This window comes from Salvelinus sp. IW2-2015, linkage group LG2 (genome assembly GCF_002910315.2).
Source record: "Salvelinus sp. IW2-2015 linkage group LG2, ASM291031v2, whole genome shotgun sequence".
NCBI classification, from domain to species: domain Eukaryota; kingdom Metazoa; phylum Chordata; class Actinopteri; order Salmoniformes; family Salmonidae; genus Salvelinus; species Salvelinus sp. IW2-2015.
The window spans coordinates 11,310,187-11,333,807 of record NC_036839.1 but is presented as its reverse complement, the minus strand read 5'-3'; the positions used below and the strand labels follow the sequence as shown (position 1 = coordinate 11,333,807).

The 23,621-nt window shown below is 40.8% G+C and overlaps 1 protein-coding gene across 2 annotated transcripts; it reads right to left on the bottom strand.

Annotated features, from left to right (window-relative positions):
- Positions 1-1,142: 1,142 nt before the first annotated feature.
- wnt10a (wingless-type MMTV integration site family, member 10a) lies at positions 1,143-18,580 on the bottom strand. Of its 2 annotated transcripts, none has more exons than XM_024002029.2 (4): positions 17,864-18,580; positions 16,158-16,423; positions 11,085-11,458; positions 1,143-3,024 (listed from the first exon to the last, which is right to left on the bottom strand). In XM_024002029.2, exons 1-4 carry the CDS (start codon positions 17,923-17,925, stop codon positions 2,554-2,556), a joined length of 1,173 nt encoding a protein of 390 aa, XP_023857797.1. In that variant the 5' UTR covers positions 17,926-18,580; the 3' UTR covers positions 1,143-2,553. The 2 variants fall into 2 exon arrangements, with proteins under 2 accessions (XP_023857797.1, XP_070303127.1); XM_070447026.1 differs by having other exon boundaries at positions 16,158-16,418; positions 17,864-18,579.
- Positions 18,581-23,621: the final 5,041 nt, after the last annotated feature.

Here is a 23,621-nt window from a genome sequence, read left to right as displayed (position 1 = left end):
TAAATTTGCCGACTCTTTAAATATATGGTTGGTGACACAGTTGATGTTTTTTAATTCAGAGCATGTACGTTCTATACCCCAAGGTCAGACATCGGGCAGCAGTGTTTTCTGATGTTTAAAAACACTGATTAAAATGCTATTGAAAGTTTTTCTGCTATTTCGCTGGAATAGGCTGGAGAGGGTGCACTATTGGATAGTGAATTTGTGCAAAGATGAGTATGTGTTTACTGTAGGTCCAGTGTGTTCTCAACAAATTATTGCAGCATCAGAATGTTTTTATTTTTATAAAAGACCTGCCAGTTCATGCAATGGGATCAAGAATCAAAATCTCAATCACCAACCTAATGTTAGGTACTTACGTTTAGAATAACTTTGGGATATACACTCAAGACCAATAGGAGATACTATTCTAATGAACTGCACAAGTCCAGACCTGGATGCATGCACCAGTTAGTGCCAATGATTGATTGCTGTCCATTTCTTTGTCATTTGGTATTTACCAAGTATTTATCTGAATGATTATACCTATTCATGATTCAAATGTTAATGTCACAGGTTATTTTTTTAAAGAACGAGAGACAAAAGGAATTATCAAAGGGAAGCTTAAAATCATCTTCTACATGTACTGTTTGTAAATGTTCTGCCTGTTTATATAAGGCTGAAATGATCAGCTCGCTGCAATTTGGCTGCTGATGAGGCTCACTGTAGACTGACAAAAGGCCTGGGGATATCTCTGTCCAGAATGCAAAACATACATGTCAAACTTCAACCTAGGGGTTTGAGGCACAACATGTTCTCACAGTGCAAGCAGTCGTCACCAAGGCAAAAATTCACTGAACGTTGTACTGGATGCCAAGCTACTACTATAGCTCAGGAAAGAGGGAGAGCTTTTCTTCTCAGCTTGTGTGTTTAGATAAGAATAGGTCTGTATGACTTTGCACATTAATAGTGCACATCTATTTACTTTGAAAGCATATCTCTCACATTCTTACACTTGACTTGGTAACTTCATCCTACACTAGGGAACTGAGAATGCATCACTGAGCCAGGATGCCACAGTGGTGCTGCACGCAAACGTCTATGGAAGGCAAACAAGTCGTGATGATGTGCATTGCCGGTAAACCTGCTGACTCATGACAAGATATATTTTTACACTTTATTTTTTAAATAAATGTACTTTTCTCATTTTTTCCATCACATTAAATTCCCTTTTATACTTTAGTTCTTTATTGCTTCACAAATATTAAGTTATCCACAAAAAATAAAATAACTTAGAAAATAACCATGACCATCGAACATGAAAAATAATGCATTTATAACAAATTGCATATAGCTATGTTATATCCCCAAAATACAATACAATGTGCAAACTACGAATCTGCATCAAAATAACCTGTGCCAATATACCAGTAACACATTATCAGTTTTTTAAACACAGACACAATGTGTTTGCTCATAATAATTTACCCTGACTGACAAGGTATTTGATGAAATGCATTTAGATATATTCTATGGGGAAATAATCTTTTTCCTAATAAAACACACAACACAGACAAACAATGGACCTATTGGCAAGCCAGGATATATACAACCATATATTTGCATTGAGTTTGAATCATTTATCTGTACAAATTCTTATGGTGGTTTTACGATAGTTTTAAACTTAATTGAGTCAAACCTATGAGATAATTGTAGTGCTTTATTACATTGACTATATCGTAACAGTTAGTCGTGTGAAGGTAGGGCTATAGATTACCAGAGTTTGCAACAGTTAACTGTACCAAGAGCAGCACAGACCAATTGGCCCAGTCTTTTCATTGTCAGCTCCACCATTGCCCTCAGGCTGTCCATTCTGTATAACTACTCATGTCTCGATCACTTGACCCTCTGTCTTCACAACTCCATCCTTGCAATAGAACACCCGCAACCGTCAACATAGTCCACATTTCCTTTCTTTTTACTAGTATGGACAAATATACTTTTTTTGAGGCACATGGTAGCCATTTTGCAGATTGACATATTGAATTGGCACATTTTGTAACCTGAAGCAGTACTGAACAACCCATATGAGTTAACATCATTAACTTGTGGCTCGGAGTATAAAGCAAGAGCAGACATAACATTCTGGAACAACCTCTTTCTTTCATATATCTGCTGTTTGTTCTCTTCTTCTTCTTCTTCTTAAATTACCGGAATCCCAGACAGTTGTTTTACATCTATAGATAACAAAATCCGCCATTTGTCATTTTCAGAACCCTAGTTTAAATTCATGAGTGCTCATTTATTAATATTGTCCATAGTATTTCACTATCTTTAATCTAAAAACACTTTCTGAGATGAAAGGCAGTGCAGCTCCAGATGCTCTGAACTATGGTGGTTGGACACATGCTGTGCACACTCGGATTGTACACCTCTTTGAACTGGCTATATTCCAGTCTTGTTTTCGTGCGTTCCATTCTACTAATGGAAATGGCAATCCACTGCAAAGGGAATGGGTGTTTTGCAGTCTTTCCCTGTTTTAAAAAAGGTATATTATTTAATTTCTGCATTTCTTCATTTGCAGACACTGACCCACTCTGTTATTCGACACTCTTCGCAGACCACGTAACAGCACCAGTGGAACTTGCAGTTGCATCGTTCACTGCGGGTCTGCTGTAAGATGTTATGTCCTCGCCCGCAGCAGAGGCTTTCACAGTTGTCCATCTCTGGACTCGTCTTGTTACAGATCCTCCCTTGCGTGCCGGCCGAGTCGGACCGCAGATCCCTCTCGCAGAAGTCCGGGGACTTCTCAAAGTAAACCAGCTCGTTGAGGTTGGATCTGCGTCTGTGTGTGGGGTGGTGGGCGTGCTCCAGCTGGCCCGTGTTCCTGTTGTGGGCTTTGATGAGGGTGGCTGTGTGGAAACGCTCCTTGAGCAGCGAGCCTACCACCCTGAACTCTGGTGTGACTTGCCAGCAGGTCTTCAGTTGGCAACTTCCTGATGTCCCGTGGCATTTGCATTTCCGTCTCATGTGGTCCATCACCACCTGCACAGAGAGGAACAGGGAACTGCACGTTAGCATCCTCCTTCATCCCATCCTGTAGTAGGACACATGTTCCCTCGTCAAATTAGGCAAATCATATAGACTGTGATTAGACTCCTCTTTCATTCCACAGCTGTTAACATTTATCACATAATTGTCACTACAATAATTGGCTTAAGTGTTCTACAGTAATGTTCAACAGAAATACACTTCATTTAAACTATTTCTCACTCTAAGGCGGTGGAACTCCCTTCCACTTGATCCTGGCCCCTGCTCCTAACATGGGCTGTGTGTGGGTGCTTCATATTGCTGAGTGACCAATTAGGCATCAAAAGTATGTAGGTAGCACTAGCGTACTATTGAGATGTTTTGGCTGGAATAACTGACTTCGAAGACGCTGTACTGTAGTAGTGCTCTTTCAGGACAATGCCAAGTTCACATCCCAAATGAGGATGTCCCTCCCACACTCCCAGACCTCCCATTTTCCCAACAATGCACTCATCTGTCAGCCTGAGTTATAAACTTTTAGATCCAATTACCAACAGGAAAAGGGGCCACCCTCAGCACTGACAGATGCTCCTACACCCACCCCTATCAACAGCGCAAAGAACAAACACACACCTTCAGCACTCCCACATTCTACTCTCTCCTAGGACTCTACGTAGCTGCCCTGGGACACACACACACACACGAAGACGTTCAAAACCTTTGAGAGAAGTCAAGTTTAGTCTGTCGATTGCTAAAGGATTACGTTTCTACTACTACAGTCTGTGAGTGAGTCAGAGCTAATACGAGCTGAGATGAAACTGCACTATCTCATGTGCTGTGTTCTCTTTCTTTGTTTTGAGATAGAGTCTGATGAAGAGTGAGGAGACCCTGAAACGTGTTTTCCCTCGGTCGAAACGAGTCGAAACCCACTCTATTATTCAGCTGTGTTCTGATCCATTAAACAGAGCGCTCTGGCGGTTTGAGCCAAGGGCTCGTCTTAGCCACTCTATGACTAAAGGTCATTTTGAACAGTTGCCAAAAGCAGATATACTTTGTGGAGGAGCATGAATTGTTTAAGGCTTGGGTTTGCGTGCTGTGGGTTTCCATTCCAGGGCCTCTCGTATGTGTTCCCATTGAATAGAGAGAAAGTGATATTCTGTGTGAATTGGTAGAGTGGGAGAGTGATAAATGGACCCACTTGAGTCATCCATTAGGAATGACAGGGAAAGAGAAACAACACTCTTGATCTCACTGGGGCCGAAGCTAACAACTATCGATCACAAGCCAATCAGACCACCATCACAAACCTGGGGAAATACTTTCAGGCCTTTAAGCTTCGTTTTTTACATCAGACAAACTTACGTCCCTGAACTGCATCCTTCTGGCTATATATACACCCTGTAATTATGCAACAGTAACCCACGTAACCCTTTAGATACACACTGAACTGGCCGGTCTAATTGTATCCCCTACTGTAGTTGTTTTCATGAATTCTCATAATCAACTGTCTTACTAGTAGGTTTTTTATTTACTACAACAAAAAAATCGGGACGAAGCAATATCCTGAAGCCTGTAAGCGGGGGACACAAAAATGACACACTCAAACGAGAGACGACTGAAACCAAAACTGGCATAAAACCTCAGAGCTGTCACAGTTTAGGAAATGGGACCTGCCTGCTCTTACCATAAGTGGCCTGTTCTGACATGACTGCGGTGATGATGATCAGATCAGGAAGATTGTTCCCTTTCCTCCAAGCCGTGTCCCAGGGTGCACCTGGGGGCATGAGCTGAGTCGACGTGGGTGTGCCTGTGGCACCGGGAGGAAGAGTGTGTGAGCCGCTGCCGAGCTGAGCTCTCCTGGAAGTGACTGACTGACGAGAGACGCTGATATGGCAGTGATTTATGGTGCCCTTTTGGAAGCGGAACTGACTGGGTTTTAGAATCTCACTCATAGGCCCAGAGGCTAGACAGGCCTGGAGGGGAGAACAGAGAGCAGAGTACAGGAACTATCTGATGGCCGTGTCTGTGTCTGCCATCCACTGATTAGCATCTCCTAGTCTGCGCCCCAAATAGCGCCCTATTCCCTATGTAGTGCACTACTTTTGACTAGAACCCTATGGCCTATGGGATATACAGTGTATATAGGGAATAGGGTGCCATTTTGAATGCAACCATAGCCTCATTACACTGCTAATACTGCCTGTCTTGTACAGGTCTCACTCTACAGTGTATTCACACAATACTCCCTCGTGTTCACAAAGCATGTTATACATGGTAACTGTCAGATATAAACAAACAATACTTACAATATTTAGCAAAGACTGGTACCTCGGTATTACAACTGTATCGTCTTAGAAAAAAACTGCGTACAAGGATTCTTTGGCTGTCCCCACAGGATAACCCTTTAAATAAACCATTTTGGGTTCCAGGTAGAACCTCTTTTGGAACCCAAAAGGATTCTTCAAAGGGTTCTCCCGTGGGGACAGCCGAAGAACCCCTTTTTTTTCCTAGCGTATCGTCTTGATTTGAATAGCCTGTTATACTGTATGAGGAGATGTTCATGTTCAACTACACATGGTCATATCCTCCAAAGGCCTCTGTCTCAGCACTTTGACTGTCAGGCTCAATGAAAACTGTGGACTACATATGTAGGTCTTAGAAACTAACATTGTAGTTATGCAAAGGGGGAAAAAAACTTCTTTAGAAGTAATTGCCCTCAAATTCATTGGCAGACCACCGTTAAAAACACACATCTGGGCTGTTTTAATTGGGGAAGAGTGAGACAGACTCCTCTATAAACCAGCCCCAGACTGAGATCAAATAAGACATATTGGTAGCAGATTAGGACCACAGGCAATACTAGGTATTACATGGTGTACAGAGCGCTTAAACACTTCGCTATGTTTGCCTCCCAAATGACTTCCTATTCGCTATTTTAGTGGCGTTTGGGACGCAAACCATGTTCCTTCCTCTATCAATGGTGTGTCTGTTTAATATTGTCACCGTGCTTAATCCCCTATTCCTCTCATCCTTATTGTGTCATAATTCTTTTTTTATTGAATAGTCTATTAAAATGTTATGGCCTAAATGACTTCTGTTGACTGTCTTGTTTGTGGATTGTTACTGGTATGTTGTCTATCTTCATTTAGAGTACTATAATGACTCAATGTTTAGCAAATATGACGTTCAATTATGAAGTTAGCTACATCCTGTGGGTTATAACTGAGATATTTGTGGGAGATAAATCTTTCCTGGAATGTCAAACGTCAGTTTTTACGAACAAAGTAACATTGCACACTGCTTTATGTAGTTCATTTCAAAGACATGTAATAACAACCATAAAGGGACACAAAGACAAGATTTCAAAGAATATAAACAACCCCCACAACACATTAAGTTTCAGCATCAAGTAAGTCATTTAAACACGCCATCAAAGAATGATTCAAACGTGGCCACACAATAACCGACAGGGAACAATGATTTCATCTTAAAGTAACAACCTAATGAGAACCGTTCACTACACAACAATCACATGCAGTATTACTCTCAGTTAATTGTACACACCATTCACAGATCCAATTTGGGCCTTTTAATAAACGTTATTACATCGATAGCTTCCACATGCTGTGCCTTAAACAGTGTTGAGCATTTGTTGTGGTGGTGCCCCTGTGAGACCCTAGACCAGGGTGGTGAAACTGATCCACTGCCGGCCCAATGGAATGCTTCCTCTCCTTAGATGCTACAAATCTCTGATGGAGATCCAACAGGCCACCATAAAGGCTGCATAAAGGCCAGACTAAGCAGTCACAAGGCCCAGTCAATGTGTAATAAGCTCTGCTACATACGAGCGAGAGAGAGACCTCATTAATCAAAATATACAACATAAAATCATTTACTACCCTTGCAAATGTCTCCATGTTATCGACGGACACTGTAAACATTTAATCATGCAGCGGGAACCTCGAAAAAACCATGTTCCAATCAATCATCACATAATTATACACAACACACTGCTGTACACTAAACATTTGCTTAAAATTAACTCAGAGAAAATTGTTGGAATGAGAGGGATGTGCTTTGGTTAAAAAATTGAATTTTTTTCTGGGACTTTTCTCCCCTGATCAACTTCTCTGAGATCTGTATTTGGGGGGAAGGAAGGGCGAATCTCTTTCTACTTTCCGTCGTGTTTGATGTCTAAAATCTTTCGCTGGGTTTAAACATCTGTTTCCAAAGAGCCAACAGCCACTAATTAGAGCTTTTAACAAGACTGAACGTCGTGACAACCAGAGGGTGGGCATGAGGCGACATGTATACCCCACTAAAACCGCCACATTCCTCTATAAAAGACAGCTCCTTTTTAAGGGGAGGGGTTGGGGGAGGTGGAGGAGGGTGGAGGTATTATTTGAGACCTCACCTGTCAGTGTTTTCATTTNGGGGGGGGCTTTCTGCTCTGTTTGAAGTTATCAAGGTGCTGCTCTGGCTGTGTTCTTCTAACGATGCATAACTCCATGAGTCATGAGTCAACTCTGATGTCTCTGTACAGTGCTTTAGTATATTTCATTTGCACCTTCAGTTGTTTTCTTCTCCGAGCTTAGAACTCATTAAAGCATTGATATATGAAGTGTGCTAAGAGAACTGCACTCCACATACCCAGAGCATTGTGCAACCTGATCTGAGAGACGACTAGCAGATGCACAGACTCTGCAGCTTTGAACGCAACTCTGGTCAAATCTGTGTCAAAACACAGGTCAGATAATGTACATTGAGTTCATTAAAACTGCTCCCAATAAACTCCATATACATTCCAGCAAAATGTAATTGTGCCATACTGAAATACATTTGATGATAAACTTCCTGTTAATTACACAGTTGCAACTGTTGTACAGGGTAATTGGATATCAGTTTGGATAGCTTTTGTTTCAACCAATGCGTGTGTTAATAGTTCCGGTTTTCTTGGCTCTCCTTCAAGAAGCTGTCTCCAAAAGCGGTTTTGTCAGTTTCAAAGCATTTCCCAGTAGCAGCAGGTACGTTTCTAGCACAACCAGCTATTATTGCCAAATAGGCCTCTTGTCAAAAACAGAGCTTCAATGTGCCCAAACTATGAATCTCCCCTGCAACTTATCACCCTGGTTGTCAAATAGATCACAAGTCAGTAGCTAGCTACGCCTCTCTATCTTCCCTATGTTGATATACTTTTGTCATAACACTGCAACTTCCTAAAACAAAGGGGTGTAACAATGATCATATATCATCGGTCTTGTCATCCAACTAACAACATTTACCTTGTGGTACGTGACATAGAAACTCTGAAATTCTTAAGAGGATTAAATGGACTGTTGATTTAGAAATGACATTAGTTTTTTTCAATGTATGTCATCTGATTTTACAATACATCACTGGCCAAGAATCAAATCCTTTTATGGCTCATTGTGCCTATACTATGGACACACGAATGGGTCACTGTGTTGGGCAGAGCATGGCTTTATTGCTGGCCCTGCTGCACATGAAAAGCAGGACAATCATCTGAGTCTCTCTCTCTCTCTCTCTCTCTCTCTCTCTCTCTCTCTCTCTCTCTTTCCTTGGCTGAGTAACTCCACATTTGTGTTTTGTCTGAATAATCAAGGAAACCAGAAGTAAACGGATGAAAGGATACAAGACCAAATTACTCAGGAGGAAGCGTTGAACAATGTGAAATTTACTGCTACTTTTGTGTATGACAACAGTGCTGCCTGGGAGTGATCATCTACAGTAACAATAGGTAGTAGTAGCAGTAGTAGCAGTAGCAGCAGTAATAACAGGAGCAGGAGCAGGAGCAGGAGTAGCAGTAGTAGTAATAATAGTTATAGTAGTAGTTGTATTAATAGTAATAGTAGTAGTAGTAGCAGTAGTAGTAGTAGTAGCAGCAGTAGGAGTAGGAGTTGTAGTAGTAATAACAATAGTAGTAGTAATAGTAATATTAATAGTAGTAGTAGTAGTAGTAGTAAAAACAATAATTAATAGTAGTAGTAGTAGTAGTAATAGTAGTAGTAGTAGCAGATTAGTTATATAGTAGTAGTAGTAGTAAGTAATAGCAATATTAATAGTAGTAGTAGTAGTAGCAGTAGTAGTAATAGCAATATTAATAGTAGTAGTAGTAATAGCAATATTAATAGTAGTAGTAGTAGTAGCAGTAGTAGTAATAGCAATATTAATAGTAGTAGTAGTAGTAGTAGTAATAGCAATATTACTAGTAGTAGTGGTAATAATAGTAATAGTAGTAGTAATAGTTATCGTAGTAGTAGTAATCAATATTAATAGTAGTAGTAGTAGTAGTAGTATGTGTAGTAGTAGTAGTAGTAGTAATACTACTGGTAGTAGTAGTAGTAGTTATAGTAATAGTAATAGTAATTGTAGTAGCAGGAGTAAGTAGTAGCAGTAGTAGTAGCAGTAGCAGTAGCAGTAGCAGTAGTAGTAGCAGTGGTAGTAGCAGTAGTAGTAGCAGAAGCAGTAGCAGTAGTAGTAGCAGAAGCAGTAGTAGTAGCAGTAGCAGTAGCAGTAGTAGTAGTAGTAGTAGAAGCAGTAGGAGTATGAGTAGGAGTGGTACGTAGTAACTGTAGTATATCAACATTTCTATTGTTAACTAATTCCTATTTGGGCACTTTCTCTTCTCTGCTTATTTCATAAAACATACTTGACTAACCCTAAACCAATCCCATGCTCCTGCTACTCTTCCTGTCATCTGGAGCAACACAAATCTGACTCATATTATCCAATTAGTCTAACACTAGACCAATAACACCATGGCAACCCCAAGCATCTGTCCATGAAATCAACTATATGCTGGGAAAATACACGTGGAATACCATGCTAATGTTATTCAATTGATCACTTATGGTATCATAACATCAACCAAATTAAACTAGAGTTAAGGATAAGCATGTTTTTTTTGAAGGAAACTGTCAATGTTTACGTTTGAATTCCCAACCACTGCTATACGGCCATCATAACCAAGCTTCTTTATTAGCCAAATGCTACACTGCCCATAGGAACACATAAGTAGAGTAAACTGAGCATGTACAAATTGCAAGATCACATAGACAGGAGAACTGCCTACGTTGTCCACAAAAAGCATAATTAGGCATCTTGCTTTGAAACGTAATAATGATAGGAAAATGTATATGGTGAGGGGTGGTGACGACACCTTCATTGCCAATAAATGTCAGCTATGACATTTATTTCATATCAATCCGTTAACAATTTCCTATATTGATATCTGAAAAACCATACTAAAACTATGAGTACTTTCAAACAGCATACGCAGCTGCTTCCATGGTTGTTATTGTAGGCTACAACCGCCTGATTACGAACTGAGTGGGAGAGGAAGCCTGGCTCAAAAGACCACAGATGCAAGGCAATTGCATCATGTGGAGAAATCACTGAGTAATCTGTATTGATAGGTCACTACTGACAACCGAGCCAATAAAATCAGAGCATGTGCCTCAAAATGACGTTATCGTTAGGACTCGAGTCGTAATCCTCTCATTTTGTACCTGCATTACTGTGTCTTTTCCATAAAAAACTCCTCAGTGAACTAAGAATGTGTCCCAAATGGTGATCTAAGTGCACTGCTTTTGACCATAGCCCTATGGACCCCCACAAACTAAGTCCTCGATACTCAACAGGTGGTCCACAGGCCGGATCCAGACCCAGAGAACGGGGTCAGTACGGACCACGGATCCCGGCTAAAAAATTTAAAATAAATTGGAACTCAGTCGGACTTCGACGCTTGGTATCATATGAACACACATTATACGTGGCAAAATGGGCACAATTGCAGGAAATTAGCCATTTCTCTCCACCAACAAGAGGGGTGTGAACGGTTTGAAAAGTTTGGCATCGCATGGGTTGCAAGGTGGAGGTTTGTTACAACGCATTCAGACCTTGCCACCTAGGAAATTTGTGTGACCGGACCTTCCCAAATAGTATTTTCTCTAGAGAGAAGAGAGCTGTACTGTAAACCCCTCTACACATTCATAACTCCCACCACCCACCACCCCCAAACAGCCCCCTTCAGTAGCTGAAACGCCTCCTCTCACCTGCCTGCCAACTCTGTTGTTGTGGAGCCTCATCCTGGCATGGATGTCCTTGTAGGTCTCGCGCGAGTCCAGGAATTCCCGGGAGAACTTCTCCCCAAAGTCCACATCGGGGCTGCAGCCTCCCCAGTCCCAGGAGTCCTGAGACCCGGGCAGATCTGCAGGGAAATGCTCCATGACACCGTGCACTATGCCCTTCCCGCGGTGGATGGCCTCCAGTTGCAGCCGGTTCAGTTTGACGCGGAAGGCCTCCTCGTCGCCTCTCCGCTTCTCATCACAGCCGCACGCCTTCAGCTTCCCCATGGAGCAGGCGTTGGACACGGCGTGGACCACGCCCGCCGCTGCGATGGCGTATGCAAAAGCACTCTCACGGAAACCTAGGGGTGTGGGGGGTGGGACAAAATAACAAGGGGTTATGTTTAAGATCGAGATAGGATCCTGCTGTACACCGTTTGATTCCTACTGCATATACAGTACAGTGCAGTAGGTGACTATCTGTTGAGCTGAGGAGAAGTCCAATGAGCCCTGATGGGTTGATGACATAGACTGCAGTACCAGTATGAACCCCCGCCGTGCCTCACAACAGAGGCAGAGAAACATCTGGGACAATAGCAATTAAGCCCAAAAACTTGCATGTCTCCAGGCTCAGAGGCTGAATGTGAACAGACCCCCACCATCAACCATCCTTTCAACACAAGGATCTGACAGTGATCATAAGCAGGGATGGAAGTGGCCGATGGTGGTGCAGAAGATATGAGCACCGTATTGTTAATCCCCTTTAAAGCTCTCCTTTTATTGAGCTCTCCAGCATGTTTACAATTAGCCTGGCTACTGTTGGCAGCCGTTTGATCTGCCTGCCTTTTCAAATGGGGGGGGGGGGGGGGGGATTCCGATTCAAGTTAAGCATGGGTAAATGGAAGGCAATTCCCTTTTTATGCATTTTTCTCTCTATGCATATTCTGACCTTGAACCTAAGCATGAGAACAGCATGCTATTCAACCGCTATTCGTTCGAGGTGGAGATCAAAGAAATGAAGGTGTAGCAGCGGTGTGTCTACAGATACACTGTATTCTGACCTTGATTTTATTCCCTCATAATTCCACCACCTTAACGCACAAAGATTCCACGAATAAGGTCGAGGGAACCTACCGGTTCCAAAAAGCATCTTCTTTATTATTTCCCGATAGAAATAACAGCATTCTCCATGTACTGTAATTTATAAATTGATAAGAGCTATTGATAAGAGCTAGGTAAATTAGTAATCTATTTGGAGAAGGGGATTGTAAATACACATACTGTACAGTGCCTTCAGAAAGTAGTCATACCCCTTGACTTATTCCACATTTTGTTGTTACAGCCTGAATTCAAAACGGATTAAATATATTTTTTGCTCACCCATCTACACACAATACCCCATAATGTGAATACGTTTCTAGAAATTTTTACACATTTATTGAAATTGAAATACAAAAAAAATCTAAATGTACATAAGTATTCTCACCCCTGAGTCAATACATGATAGATTCACATTTTTCAGCGATTACAGATGTGAGTCTTTCTGAGTAAACCTCTAAGAGCTTTGCACACCTGGAATGTACAATATTTGCACATTATTCGTAAAAATAAATGTCAGCCATTTTCAAGTCTTGCCATAGATTTTCAAGCCGATTTAAGTCAAAATTGTAACTAGGCCACTAGCTTATGTTGCTTATGCCCAGGCCAGGGACCTGTCCCACGTACTGTATATACATATGTAATAAATCCACACATCTTTGACAGTGGATCCACACTTGTGTAAGGTGATTCTGAGGGTTTTTCTCCAGCTGTGCTAGAGAATCTTAACATTGTTACACCAAGTTAATGGGCCAAGACTTTCTCTGTCCAGTGCTCCCCAATGACAGGGTAACAGGGTAACATACAGAGTATCTGTCTATACTGCACTCTCCTTAGTGCCGGTCAGACTTAATAGCCTGCAACCATGACTCCCTGAGTTCCTGTAAAACCATCCCTTCTCAGAATAACTTACTGAAGAGAAATGTTGTGTTATTAAACAAACATGTTTAGAATATGTCAAATAAATTGTTAAATTCAAGACTTTAAAGGGGCAATCCGCAGTTGAGACATCCGTTTTGGGGCTTAATTAGTGATATGTACCCATTGATTCTTGAATAATATAACTTAGTAATGCCTCATGAGCTTAGTTAAACTGGCATACCCGATCAGAACTCAAAGAATAGGCTTGTTTTGCTTAAATGTTTGTAAACAAAGTAAATGTAAATAAACACTATAGCCTCAAAACATGGTTAAAACTATAATGTGATGTCATGGATGGTCAGTCCTTGCATCCATAGCTCTGTCTATGATGCATTTCTCCAGACCCAACCTTCAGCTTTTTACCGAAACAGGGGCGAGATAAACGATTTGAGATTGTTTCAACTGCTGATTTGTCCTTTAAAGCTTACAGTTTGATTCAAAATCTTACAGCCAAACAGCCCTATTTGTCACTATTGTAGAGATGCTCTGTTCGGCCTCCAAGGCACTGCATTGCAGTGCTTGATGCGTCACTACAGACCCGAGTACTTCGACTTTCCCGAGGCATTCGCCTCTCCCGAGTCCAGTACGGGAGTTGCAGTGATGGGACAAGACAGTAACTACCAATTGGAGATCACGAAATTGGGGAGAAAAGGGGGTTAAAAGTACTACAAAAAATAAAAACATTTAAAAAAAGAGATGCTCAGATCCAAGTCCTAAACTGGCCATGACCCGAGTTCATTGCAGATTTGAGCTTGATTCATTAGACCTTTGAAATCTGCCTCACCTCTGTCTCCTTTTTTGTCTACCTTAGATGGAGCACATGATTAATGAAAAACTGCACTGTTCAATCGGGTGTGAACCGGTTATGTCTGAAATTTGCACTATTCACAAAACATGTTTTTTTTAAATGCTACCAAGCCTAAAAGAAATGCATCCAAAGGGTTTAGGCAGGGGTTCTGAAACTTTTTTGGGCCGCGACCCCATTTTGATCCCCCATAAAATTTACGACACCACCATGTAAAAAAAATGATGAAGTCAACGGCCAATGTTTACTTTTTTAATTGGGGCTATGACAGTCTAGTACAAATCAGTCTGACAGTAATTTTGACAGTATTGAAATGCATCAGAAAGGTATTGGGAAGTATTCAGGTAATAATTTTGTATGATCTTCTTGTATGATCTTCACCCCCCAGTCTGATTTAGTGCCTGGTTTCTTCTAATGAGGTTTGTGGCGATTGTATAGGGAAACAGAGAGTCTAATCTTTCAGTGATTGTCATAATATAATCGATGACCAAAAGTGCCATCTTTGGCCTTAGTAATATTTTCCTAATTTCCTAATGAATAAAGATTATTTTTTAAATACTACAAAAATGAGTTTTTTCTTTGTCAAATGGTTTTGTTATATTTCAGTCTTCTGTGATGTATATAAAGTGTAATATTGGGATGCAAACCAAAAATGTAAAACATTTCAACTCTATATCTGACATGGTATAGGTATCTTCTTTTTTTAAGCTCATATCCGTCAGTGAGATGTATACTTTTGTTTCAAAGTAGATTTGTTTAAGACTACCAAGAATCACTCTGTGTGGCCCTGATTTAGCCCACTGCAGTAAAAGGTTAAACAATTCAAAAGATAGAGACAAATTTGAAGGAAGAAAACAGAAACCGCTCTGTTTACTACAACCGCATCGGCTACCGGAAGTTACTGATGTAACCCTGGCTCTATGAACCAAGCTCCATTTTTTTTCTTTCTCCCCAAGACCATCTCTCACGACCCCATTTTCAAATCAGGCAACCCCACATGGGGTTGCGACCCCTAGTTTTGGAACCGCTGGTTTAGATACATAAGATATAGTCGATGATGTTTCATTGATCATCCCCTATTCACTCACACGCACACGCACGTACACACACGTACACACGCATGCAGGCACGCACACACAGAGTACTTTTTCTCCCTCTCCATCTTGCCATAATTCCATGGGGGGCGGAGGACAGCACTTAGATGCAGTTCAGAGACACAGACATGAAAATGCTGTTTTAGATTTCCTCCCAAGCAGGCTGAGGCGAGAGACCTAGAACAAATCAGTCTAACAAATAATTTAAAATGAGAGGCACGCCCGGCTGAACTGATGGCTGAGGAAGTGGGAAAATTAATTAAAGATTAAAGAAAACTGTCACTTTGTCTTACAGAAACCAACTAAACAGGTTTATGTATTGCCACTGAGAGTTGGGAAAGTGCTGAGAGCAAATTCACAGCACTTGCACTGGCAGAGAGTAAAAGCATTAGCCAGGCCTCGAGAAGGCTCACTTTATGTGTCTCATTGGCTTTTTAGCTTAGCTTTAATTCCGGTTAATGTAGAAATATGGCCCCATAAAGTATGTCAGAATAAATCAACAAGCAGATATATGTTTGAGGTAAAGAAGATATGACATCCGTTTCCTGTAGTAAAATTAGATATCCAAACAAACAATTAGTTAGGGCATGCATAATATGCTGCATTTGTAAAACCCACTCATAAAAGCATCTAAATTAACAAAGACTCACATTAGCTTAATAGCTTTATTTCTGCCATCGGCTAGTGGACTGTATGTTTGTTGGTGCCCAGTTCAAATAAAACGTAGTACAAGAAAATATATTTTAATGTATCTGCAACTATGTAACAAAATATTAATTCAGTATGCATTTCTTAGCGGATGAATCCCCTCATTTAAAAGTGACTGTTAATATCTATCATTTAGAGTTTCTATGCCTCAGGCAAAACATACCCATCCATAACCAAATGCCAGAAAACCAACAACTCTTCCAATAATAACAATGACAAACAGCTTTGTGAGTCAGTGTGTGAAGTGAATGAGTTAAGGGGACCTGTGGTACACGTCCCAAAAGGTAACCCTATTCCTTTTATAGTGCAATACCTTTTACAAGAAGGGCATTCTGTAGAGAATAGGGTGCCATTTTAGATGCAGGCGTGATCATCATTAGCACCCTTTTTAACTAAGGGGGTTCCCTACCCCGCACTTTCTGTAAGGTGACTCACCTCGTTTGAAAACCACACTATCGTATGGGATCTTATTCCTGGTCTCCAGGCTGGAGCAGTTCCACCTGTGTCCTCTGAACTGATGCTGGCACTCATGGATGGCGATCTGGATCCCTTGGATGGCCGAGGCGGTGACGTCGGGGTTTCTCATGCATACCTCCAGTTGTCTGCGGTTCAGTCCAGGCAGGGTCAAGCACACGGTGTTGGCGTTGAGAATGGGGTCAATATTGGGGATTTTCAGCCCTAGAATCTCGTTGGAATCTACCCTGGAACACAGAAGGTTTGATGTTTAAGGTGTGCCTGTTCTGTAGTACATGATTGATACTTCTGTGCCCTGTAAATCATGTGTAACAACCGTCATTCACAAGACAGGAGTCAGGTGTTTAACAGTATTACACTTCTGAGAGTTTATGGTTGTAAATTGTTTCTGACAATATAGACTCAGGAAGCGTTTGAAGGTCTGAAAGCGGTACATTGTACAGTGAGGAAATAAAACATATTTGTTTTATTATTATTTTGTTATGCATTCTTAATATATTGCTCCTGCACACACCACACACACACGCACACTAACTCACACACACACACACACACACACACACACACACACACACACACACACACACACACACACACACACACACACACACACACACACACACACACACACACACACACACACACACACACACACACACACACACACACACACACACACACACACACACACACGCACACACACACACACACACACACACACACACACACACACACACACACAAAGGCATGAAGTTCATTACATCAAATTCCATTTGTGCAATCATTCATATTTGCTGAGTTACTGTAAGCATAGCATTGACCAATAAAACATGTATAAACATGTACCAATAAAGTACCAATAAAACAAATAACAGATTGCATTTTTCCAACACATTTTGACCATGTCTCAAAGCACTCTGTGACAATAAACTTGAAATGTGGTATTGAATGAAGGGGCATGTCACAACAGAGGATGGAACCACATGTTGGCAAGAATAAAAAAATAAACACTTATCCCACAAGTGTGGGATAACTTTTCAAGTCAAAGAAAAATCCTAGAAAAGTACTTGGGAACATGTATGTCTATTATGATTGAAATGTAGTCTATCTGTGATACAGCATCCTGATCATTAAACAGGTATGCATGAATACATATTTAATAACCCTTTCATTCAATTTTGGGTTATTACAGTATCCAAAGTAGCTACCTACACTGACCCAACATGGAACAAAGACTGTTTTATCTGCAATATTATACTTATTATGTGATTATAACAAACTGAACCCCTCTAATGTTAGACGAACAGGATTTGCAAAGCTAAAACTTGTTTTGAGTTATTTATTTTACAGTACTATAATTGCACAATATGATTTGCAAACAAAAGCAATGCCTACAATGAACCTGATTGCGCCTTCATAGACCAGCCTGGGTTAACTGTAGCTAGGTTATGTAATTAAAACATACCTGAATAATGTAGCAACTGTATAAATACTTGTGATACAAACTTTATATAAACACTGGCACAATTATTTATTTTATTAACTTATGTATGAGTAAATCTTGAAGATTAATAACTACATCAGTGAAAGTAAAAGGCATCCAGCTACTATTCAAATAAATGTTCAGGTAAAGTATTAAAGTAAGTAAATTAAACTTCTCAACTCACCTTTGATTGAACAGAGTGATAGCCATCAGAAGACATATTAGGCGGCAGAATGAGAAATCCATTGTATGGCTCGTTTTTTACAAAAGATACGTGCAGAGATAGAGCGCGTATAACACGTTTTATGTCCCTCTAAAATCTGACAGCTTTATCAAAGGCTCGTCCACTCCAGAGTTCCCGGGCGACGGAGTTAGAGGATGACAGGTCCTGGGTTCAAGTGTGTATCTGATTTGAGATCTGATAAAAGGCAGACAGAGTGCTGGATGTTTCCTAACTACTGCAGGACAAGTGATTTAAAGAAGGAAAAAGTTTGACTGCACTTTCTTAGAACTTATTGAATGAAGATAAGTTGGAAGTGAGTTGACTGAACACTCTTTCATCTCACATCTGCGCAGTTGTACGATAGCTCCGCCAAGATATACGCATTGGAATACATCCGAAAGCAGTGGGTGTACTAACGCGCACTATCTTGAGTCTCGTTGACTTGTGATGTTTTTCTTATAGCCTACTGATAGCATTCTAACTACACCACCTAGCACTTTGCCAGCCCACTTCGACGTCACTCAGAGCAAGGAAAAGCGGCAGAAGAGCGCAAGTGTCTTGTTAGGGGATATGGAGATTCCCAGATAAGAGGTCTAAATGGGGCCGTCTGGGACAGCAGCAAATACTTTTAGTCCTCTTTTCTTATGATGATGATGATGATGATGATGATGATGAGATTGAGGAGGATGACACAAAAAAAGTTCATTGACTTACTTTCAGTCAGAGAATGAGTTGACATGGGAGTGATCGGACTGCACTTTTATGAATAACATTCAATAATACTACTAATAAATATGATGACATTGTAACTTTTCTTCCTGACTAGAGTTACTTTATAGTTGTTCAACCCTAATTTGAATGTCCATTGATTTATTTTCCTAAGAGCTGTATTGTCTAAATACGAAGTTGTTCCAAGCCATGTGATTACGCATATTAGGCTTTTAAGAGAGCGGGTGGGATGAAGAAATGAAACCATATAACCTTTAGCCACCGCCATCAGTGTAAAGTGCATTCTGACAATGTGAAGTCACAACCTGAGCTCATATGGTCTGAACCTCTCTACTTGACTGGGAGTAGATACATGGCAATCGTCCCACTCTCTGCTTCATACTACTGCAGATAACCACCACTGTGAGCCATTACGACTGAGTCACTGTTCTGCTTAAATTACTCACTTATTGCTTTCCTCGGGTCACATACATTACAATATACACATTTCCTCTCAGAGAATTAATAGCAAAATGTTAGAAGCTCAAGAAAAAATAAATACTGCTTCCATCTGGTGTGCCGTGGGGTTTTGCCAAGAAGATCTGCAGTCAGGACTCTCCGGACTCTCACACAAGGAGCCTAATTGTTTCCCATTGTTCACTGGGGAATCCATTTGCTGTTCATTTAAATTGATCGGTCCCAAGTCAACCAAGGGTAGGCCAGTTCTAATTTACAAAAAATGTGTTGCTTTTCTCAAATGAGTCATGGCAATTAGTTTCCTCAAGTCATTTGAGTTAAAACTTAGTATGCTTTACAGTGTCCTGTCCAGGGACCAACCATGGCTATTTCCTACCAATAGCATGTATCTAAAGGCTTATACAGTAGATTATATCATTATATTATTATTCTATTACTTCAGTTGACACTATATTCATATTTCAGGATAGGCACTATGAATTCACCAATATGAAAATTCACCAATATACTTTCTCGTCAGTTATAATTACATTCCAACTTTTCTGTCCACCTACCATTCTCTTGAAGATAAGTAGTTGTGCTTGTATTTATGTCCCTCGTTAGAAATGTACGACCAGTCTCTGTTGGGAGAAGCCCCTTGTGTTCAGAGGCTCAGAGGAGAGGGGGAAAATCTGCCATGAATTTGAGTGAAAGGTTGTACTGCATTGTCGCTCAAATAGCAGAAGGGATGCTACGGTAACCCTTGCTATCAAATGAACATCCCTTTTCTAAGAATGTTCTCCCTTCCAGTCGAAAAATGGACAGACGGTGAAAAAATGATCATATTAGAATAGAATAGAATAACTTGATTTTTCCCAGAGGGAATTTCAGTTCCCGTACTGTGAAAACACTGCTTCATTACTTTTACACTACATTACCACTATTCACAGTATTAAACACATTTAGTGAATATATATAGAAGAATAAGCCATTCTACTAGTTGGAGAATACCCATCTACACTACTGTACATCTCCATAGTAACAACCACTACAGAAATTGAGTGATTATGGTACAGTAAAATTCTGTAGAAGTTCTATACAAATAAAAATAAAGAGACTTACAGTGTACAGGGACACTTCAAAGCTGGGAATGAACTTTTTTAGTTCATGAAAAGCCAAGACATTATAGTTATAATCATGTTTATTGAAACTGCACTGTTCAACAGATGCATAGTGCAATAGAAAGTTTAGGCCGATCTTGTTGTTCCTCTGTATCTATGTTGCAATCTTCTGGGAGGAAGAACAGTATGGTTTTCAATTAACTAGTCATTGTGGGACTGAAAATAGTTTGGGGATGAGTGGAACTTTATTTTGGACGGTCTTAACAACTCACAGAAGGTACACTAATCTGTCGCCTCGGGGAGGGTTTAAACTTTTTATGGGCTTTTGAAAAATGTGGCTTGTTTTGTTTTGATTATAGCGAAGAGAGTCAGAAGTGTGGTGAAATGATGCAGAAAGAGTGTGGTGTCTATGCAGTGTATTTATCTGGAAAGGACATGCTGGAGGTCAGGCTGAAATAGGGTGTGTCGCAAATCACGGTCCTATGGGCCCTGGTCAAAAGCAGTACACAATATAGGGAATAGGGTGCCATTTGGGACGTAGATTGCCGCTCTCTGCCTCTCTCTAATGTCTGACATGCATAAGAGCACAGGAAGATACAAGTGCAGTCCTTCATGTGACATTGCCTTTTGCCTTTTGTTGTTCCCATGTTTCCATGGGAAGATATAATCTGCTTTCCAATGGCACCCTATACCGTTTATAGTGCACTACTTTAAACCAGGGTACAAAAAGCAGTGCACTATACAGGAAAAAGGGTGCTATTTGGGTTGTACGTATACTGACTGTAGAATGTGTGAATAGCTACAGTTGAAGTCGGAAGTTTACATATACCGTACCCAAATACATTAAAACTCAGTTTTTCACAATTTCTGAAATTTAATCCGAGTAAAAATTCCCTGTCTTAGGTCAATTAGGATCACCACTTTATTTAAAGAATGTGAAATGTCAGAATAATAGTAGAGAGAATGATTTATTTCAGCTTTTATTTATTTCATCACATTCCCAGTGGGTCAGAAGTTTACATACACTCAATTAGTATTTGGTAGCATTGCCTTTAAATTGGTTAACTTGGGTCAAACGTTTCGGGTAGCCTTCCACAAGTTTCCCACAATAAATTGGGTGAAATTTGGCCCATTCCTCTTGACAGAGCTGGTGTAACTGAGTCAGGTTTGTAGGCCTCCTCGCTCGCACACGCTTTTCAGTCCTGCCCACAAATTTTCTAAAGGATTGAGGTCAGGGCTTTGTGATGGCCACTCCAATACCTTGACTTTGTTGTCCTTAAGCCATTTTGCCACAACTTTGGAGGTATGCTTGGGGTCATTGTCCATTTGGAAGACCCATTTGCGACCAAGCTTTAACTTCCTGACTGATGTCTTGAGATGTTGCTTCAATATAGCCACATAATATTCCTGCCTCATGATGCCATCTTTACTGTGGTTTTACTGTGGATATAGATACTTTTGTACCTGTTTCCTCCGGCTTCTTCACAAGGTCCTTTGCTGTTGTTCTGGGATTGATTTGCACTTTTCTCACCAAAGTACGTTCATCTCTAGGAGACAGAACGTGTCTTCTTCCTGAGCGGTATGACGGCTGCGTGGTCCCATGGTGTTTATACTTGCGTACTATTGTTTGTACAGATGAACGTGGTACCTTCAGGCGTTTGGAAATTGCTCCCAAGGATGAACCAGACTTGTGGAGGTCTGCAAGGTAGGCCTTGAAATACATCCACAGGTACACCTCCAATTGATTCAAATTATGTCAAGTAGCCTATCAGAAGCTTCTTAAGCCACGACTGTCATTTTCTGGAATTTTCCACGCTGTTTAAAGGCACAGTCAACTTAGTGTATGTCAACTTCTGACCCACTGGAATTGTGATACAGTGAATTATAAGTGAAATAATCTGTCTGTAAACAATTGTTGGAAAAATTACTTGGTAGATTACTTAGCACAAAGTATATGTCCTAACCGACTTGCCAAAACTATATTTTGTGGAGTGGTTGAAAAACGAGTTTTAATGACTCCAACCTAAGTGTATGTAAACTTCCGACTTCAACTGTATCTAGATACATAGAGCTCATGGTGTTACAGTGTCTTTACATCCGTGAGTTACAAAAAGACTGGGGACACAATGGACTTTGGGAAAGTTGCTGTTGTGAAAACCGAGGCTCCCTCTTCTGGACAGTAGAGTAAGACAGAATATAACCTAAGCCATTTTGGGATATCTGTCATCCAGAATGCAGTCCACAAATTATTAAAGTGAAATGTTCTTGGGGAAAAAAGCAACGATTTCCACTATTCTATTTCATTCTCTTCTATTATTTGTTTATTCAATTCTATTCTATTCTATTCTATTACTTTCTGAAGCCTTGTGTCTGGGTATCCTCAAGCTATTCAAAGGCATCCCATGACCAGGTAGCTGTTTGTGGTTTGAACATAGCATTGACTGTGGTATTAATTACTGGAGGGCAACAAGCAGGGAATCCTCTGTGCTGGGGTTTACCTACCAGCTGGCTCAGGCACTCGACAACCCATTGAGGAAAATCTGAGCATCACTTATTTTCTTTACAGCTTGAATTAATCCGGGGTTTCCCTAATTTGACATAATTACACTATGTTTGCGTGCTATTGTTATTGTGTAAGAACATCTGAGCAATGCTGGTGATACAACCAGAGAGGTATGTAGGGTCGAAAACATAAGAGGTACAATAATGTTGATGTTTATTGCTGTGCAATTACGCAAAGAATTGCAGTATAGTAGCTGGATAAATGCATAAGTATTGTAACTGAAATGACAAACACATGCGTGCGCACAGTCTCTCCGAGCTTTGCTCTGTTGTTGAACAGTGGGAGCTCTCTCTCTCTCTCTGCTGTAGATGGTGGTCTTTCTATCTCTCCCTCTCTCTCTCTCTCTCTCTCTCTCTCTCTCTCTCTCTGCTATAGACAGTGGGCTGTGCTGACCCGACCATCTGGACTCTGTCTCTCTCCACGGCTTCCTGTGAATCATCCACCAACGTCTTGTTTATCAAGACAAGGATCACATCAAAATAAGGATTGGCACTTTTACAACTTTAGGTAAACTGCACATAAAGTGCAGAAAGTTACCGGAGGAAGGAGAGAGAGGAGTCGCTCGAGGCATTATTGATAAACAATCTGAGGAGAGAAATGGGTTGGAGATGGAGATCTGAAGAGATGCTATGCATGGGCTTCCTTCAAAACGACCTCTAAGTGGAGTGGTCTCAGGTCACAGAGATGAAGATAAGGATGAGAGAGAAAGCAGGGAGTTCAGTCTGTTGAAGCACCTGGCCCACCGGGACAGTGGTGGCATGTCTCAAATGCAATCCTATCCCCTGCACTACTTTTTAACCAGGGCCCATAGGGCTCCTATGGTCAATGTAGTGCACTATATAGAGAATCAGGGTGCCATTTGGGAGGCAAC

Bases quoted from the DNA above. Each gene is read 5' to 3' on its own strand.
- wnt10a (XM_024002029.2), bottom strand. From the start codon at position 17,925: ATGGATTTCTCATTCTGCCGCCTAATATGTCTTCTGATGGCTATCACT. The intron at 16,424-17,863 runs GTGAGTTGAGAA...TCTGTGTTCCAG, and splicing joins ATCACTCTGTTCAATCAAAG to GGTAGATTCCAACGAGATTC. The intron at 3,025-11,084 runs GTGAGAGGAGGC...CTCTCTGTGCAG, and splicing joins ACAACAGAGTTGGCAGGCAG to GTGGTGATGGACCACATGAG.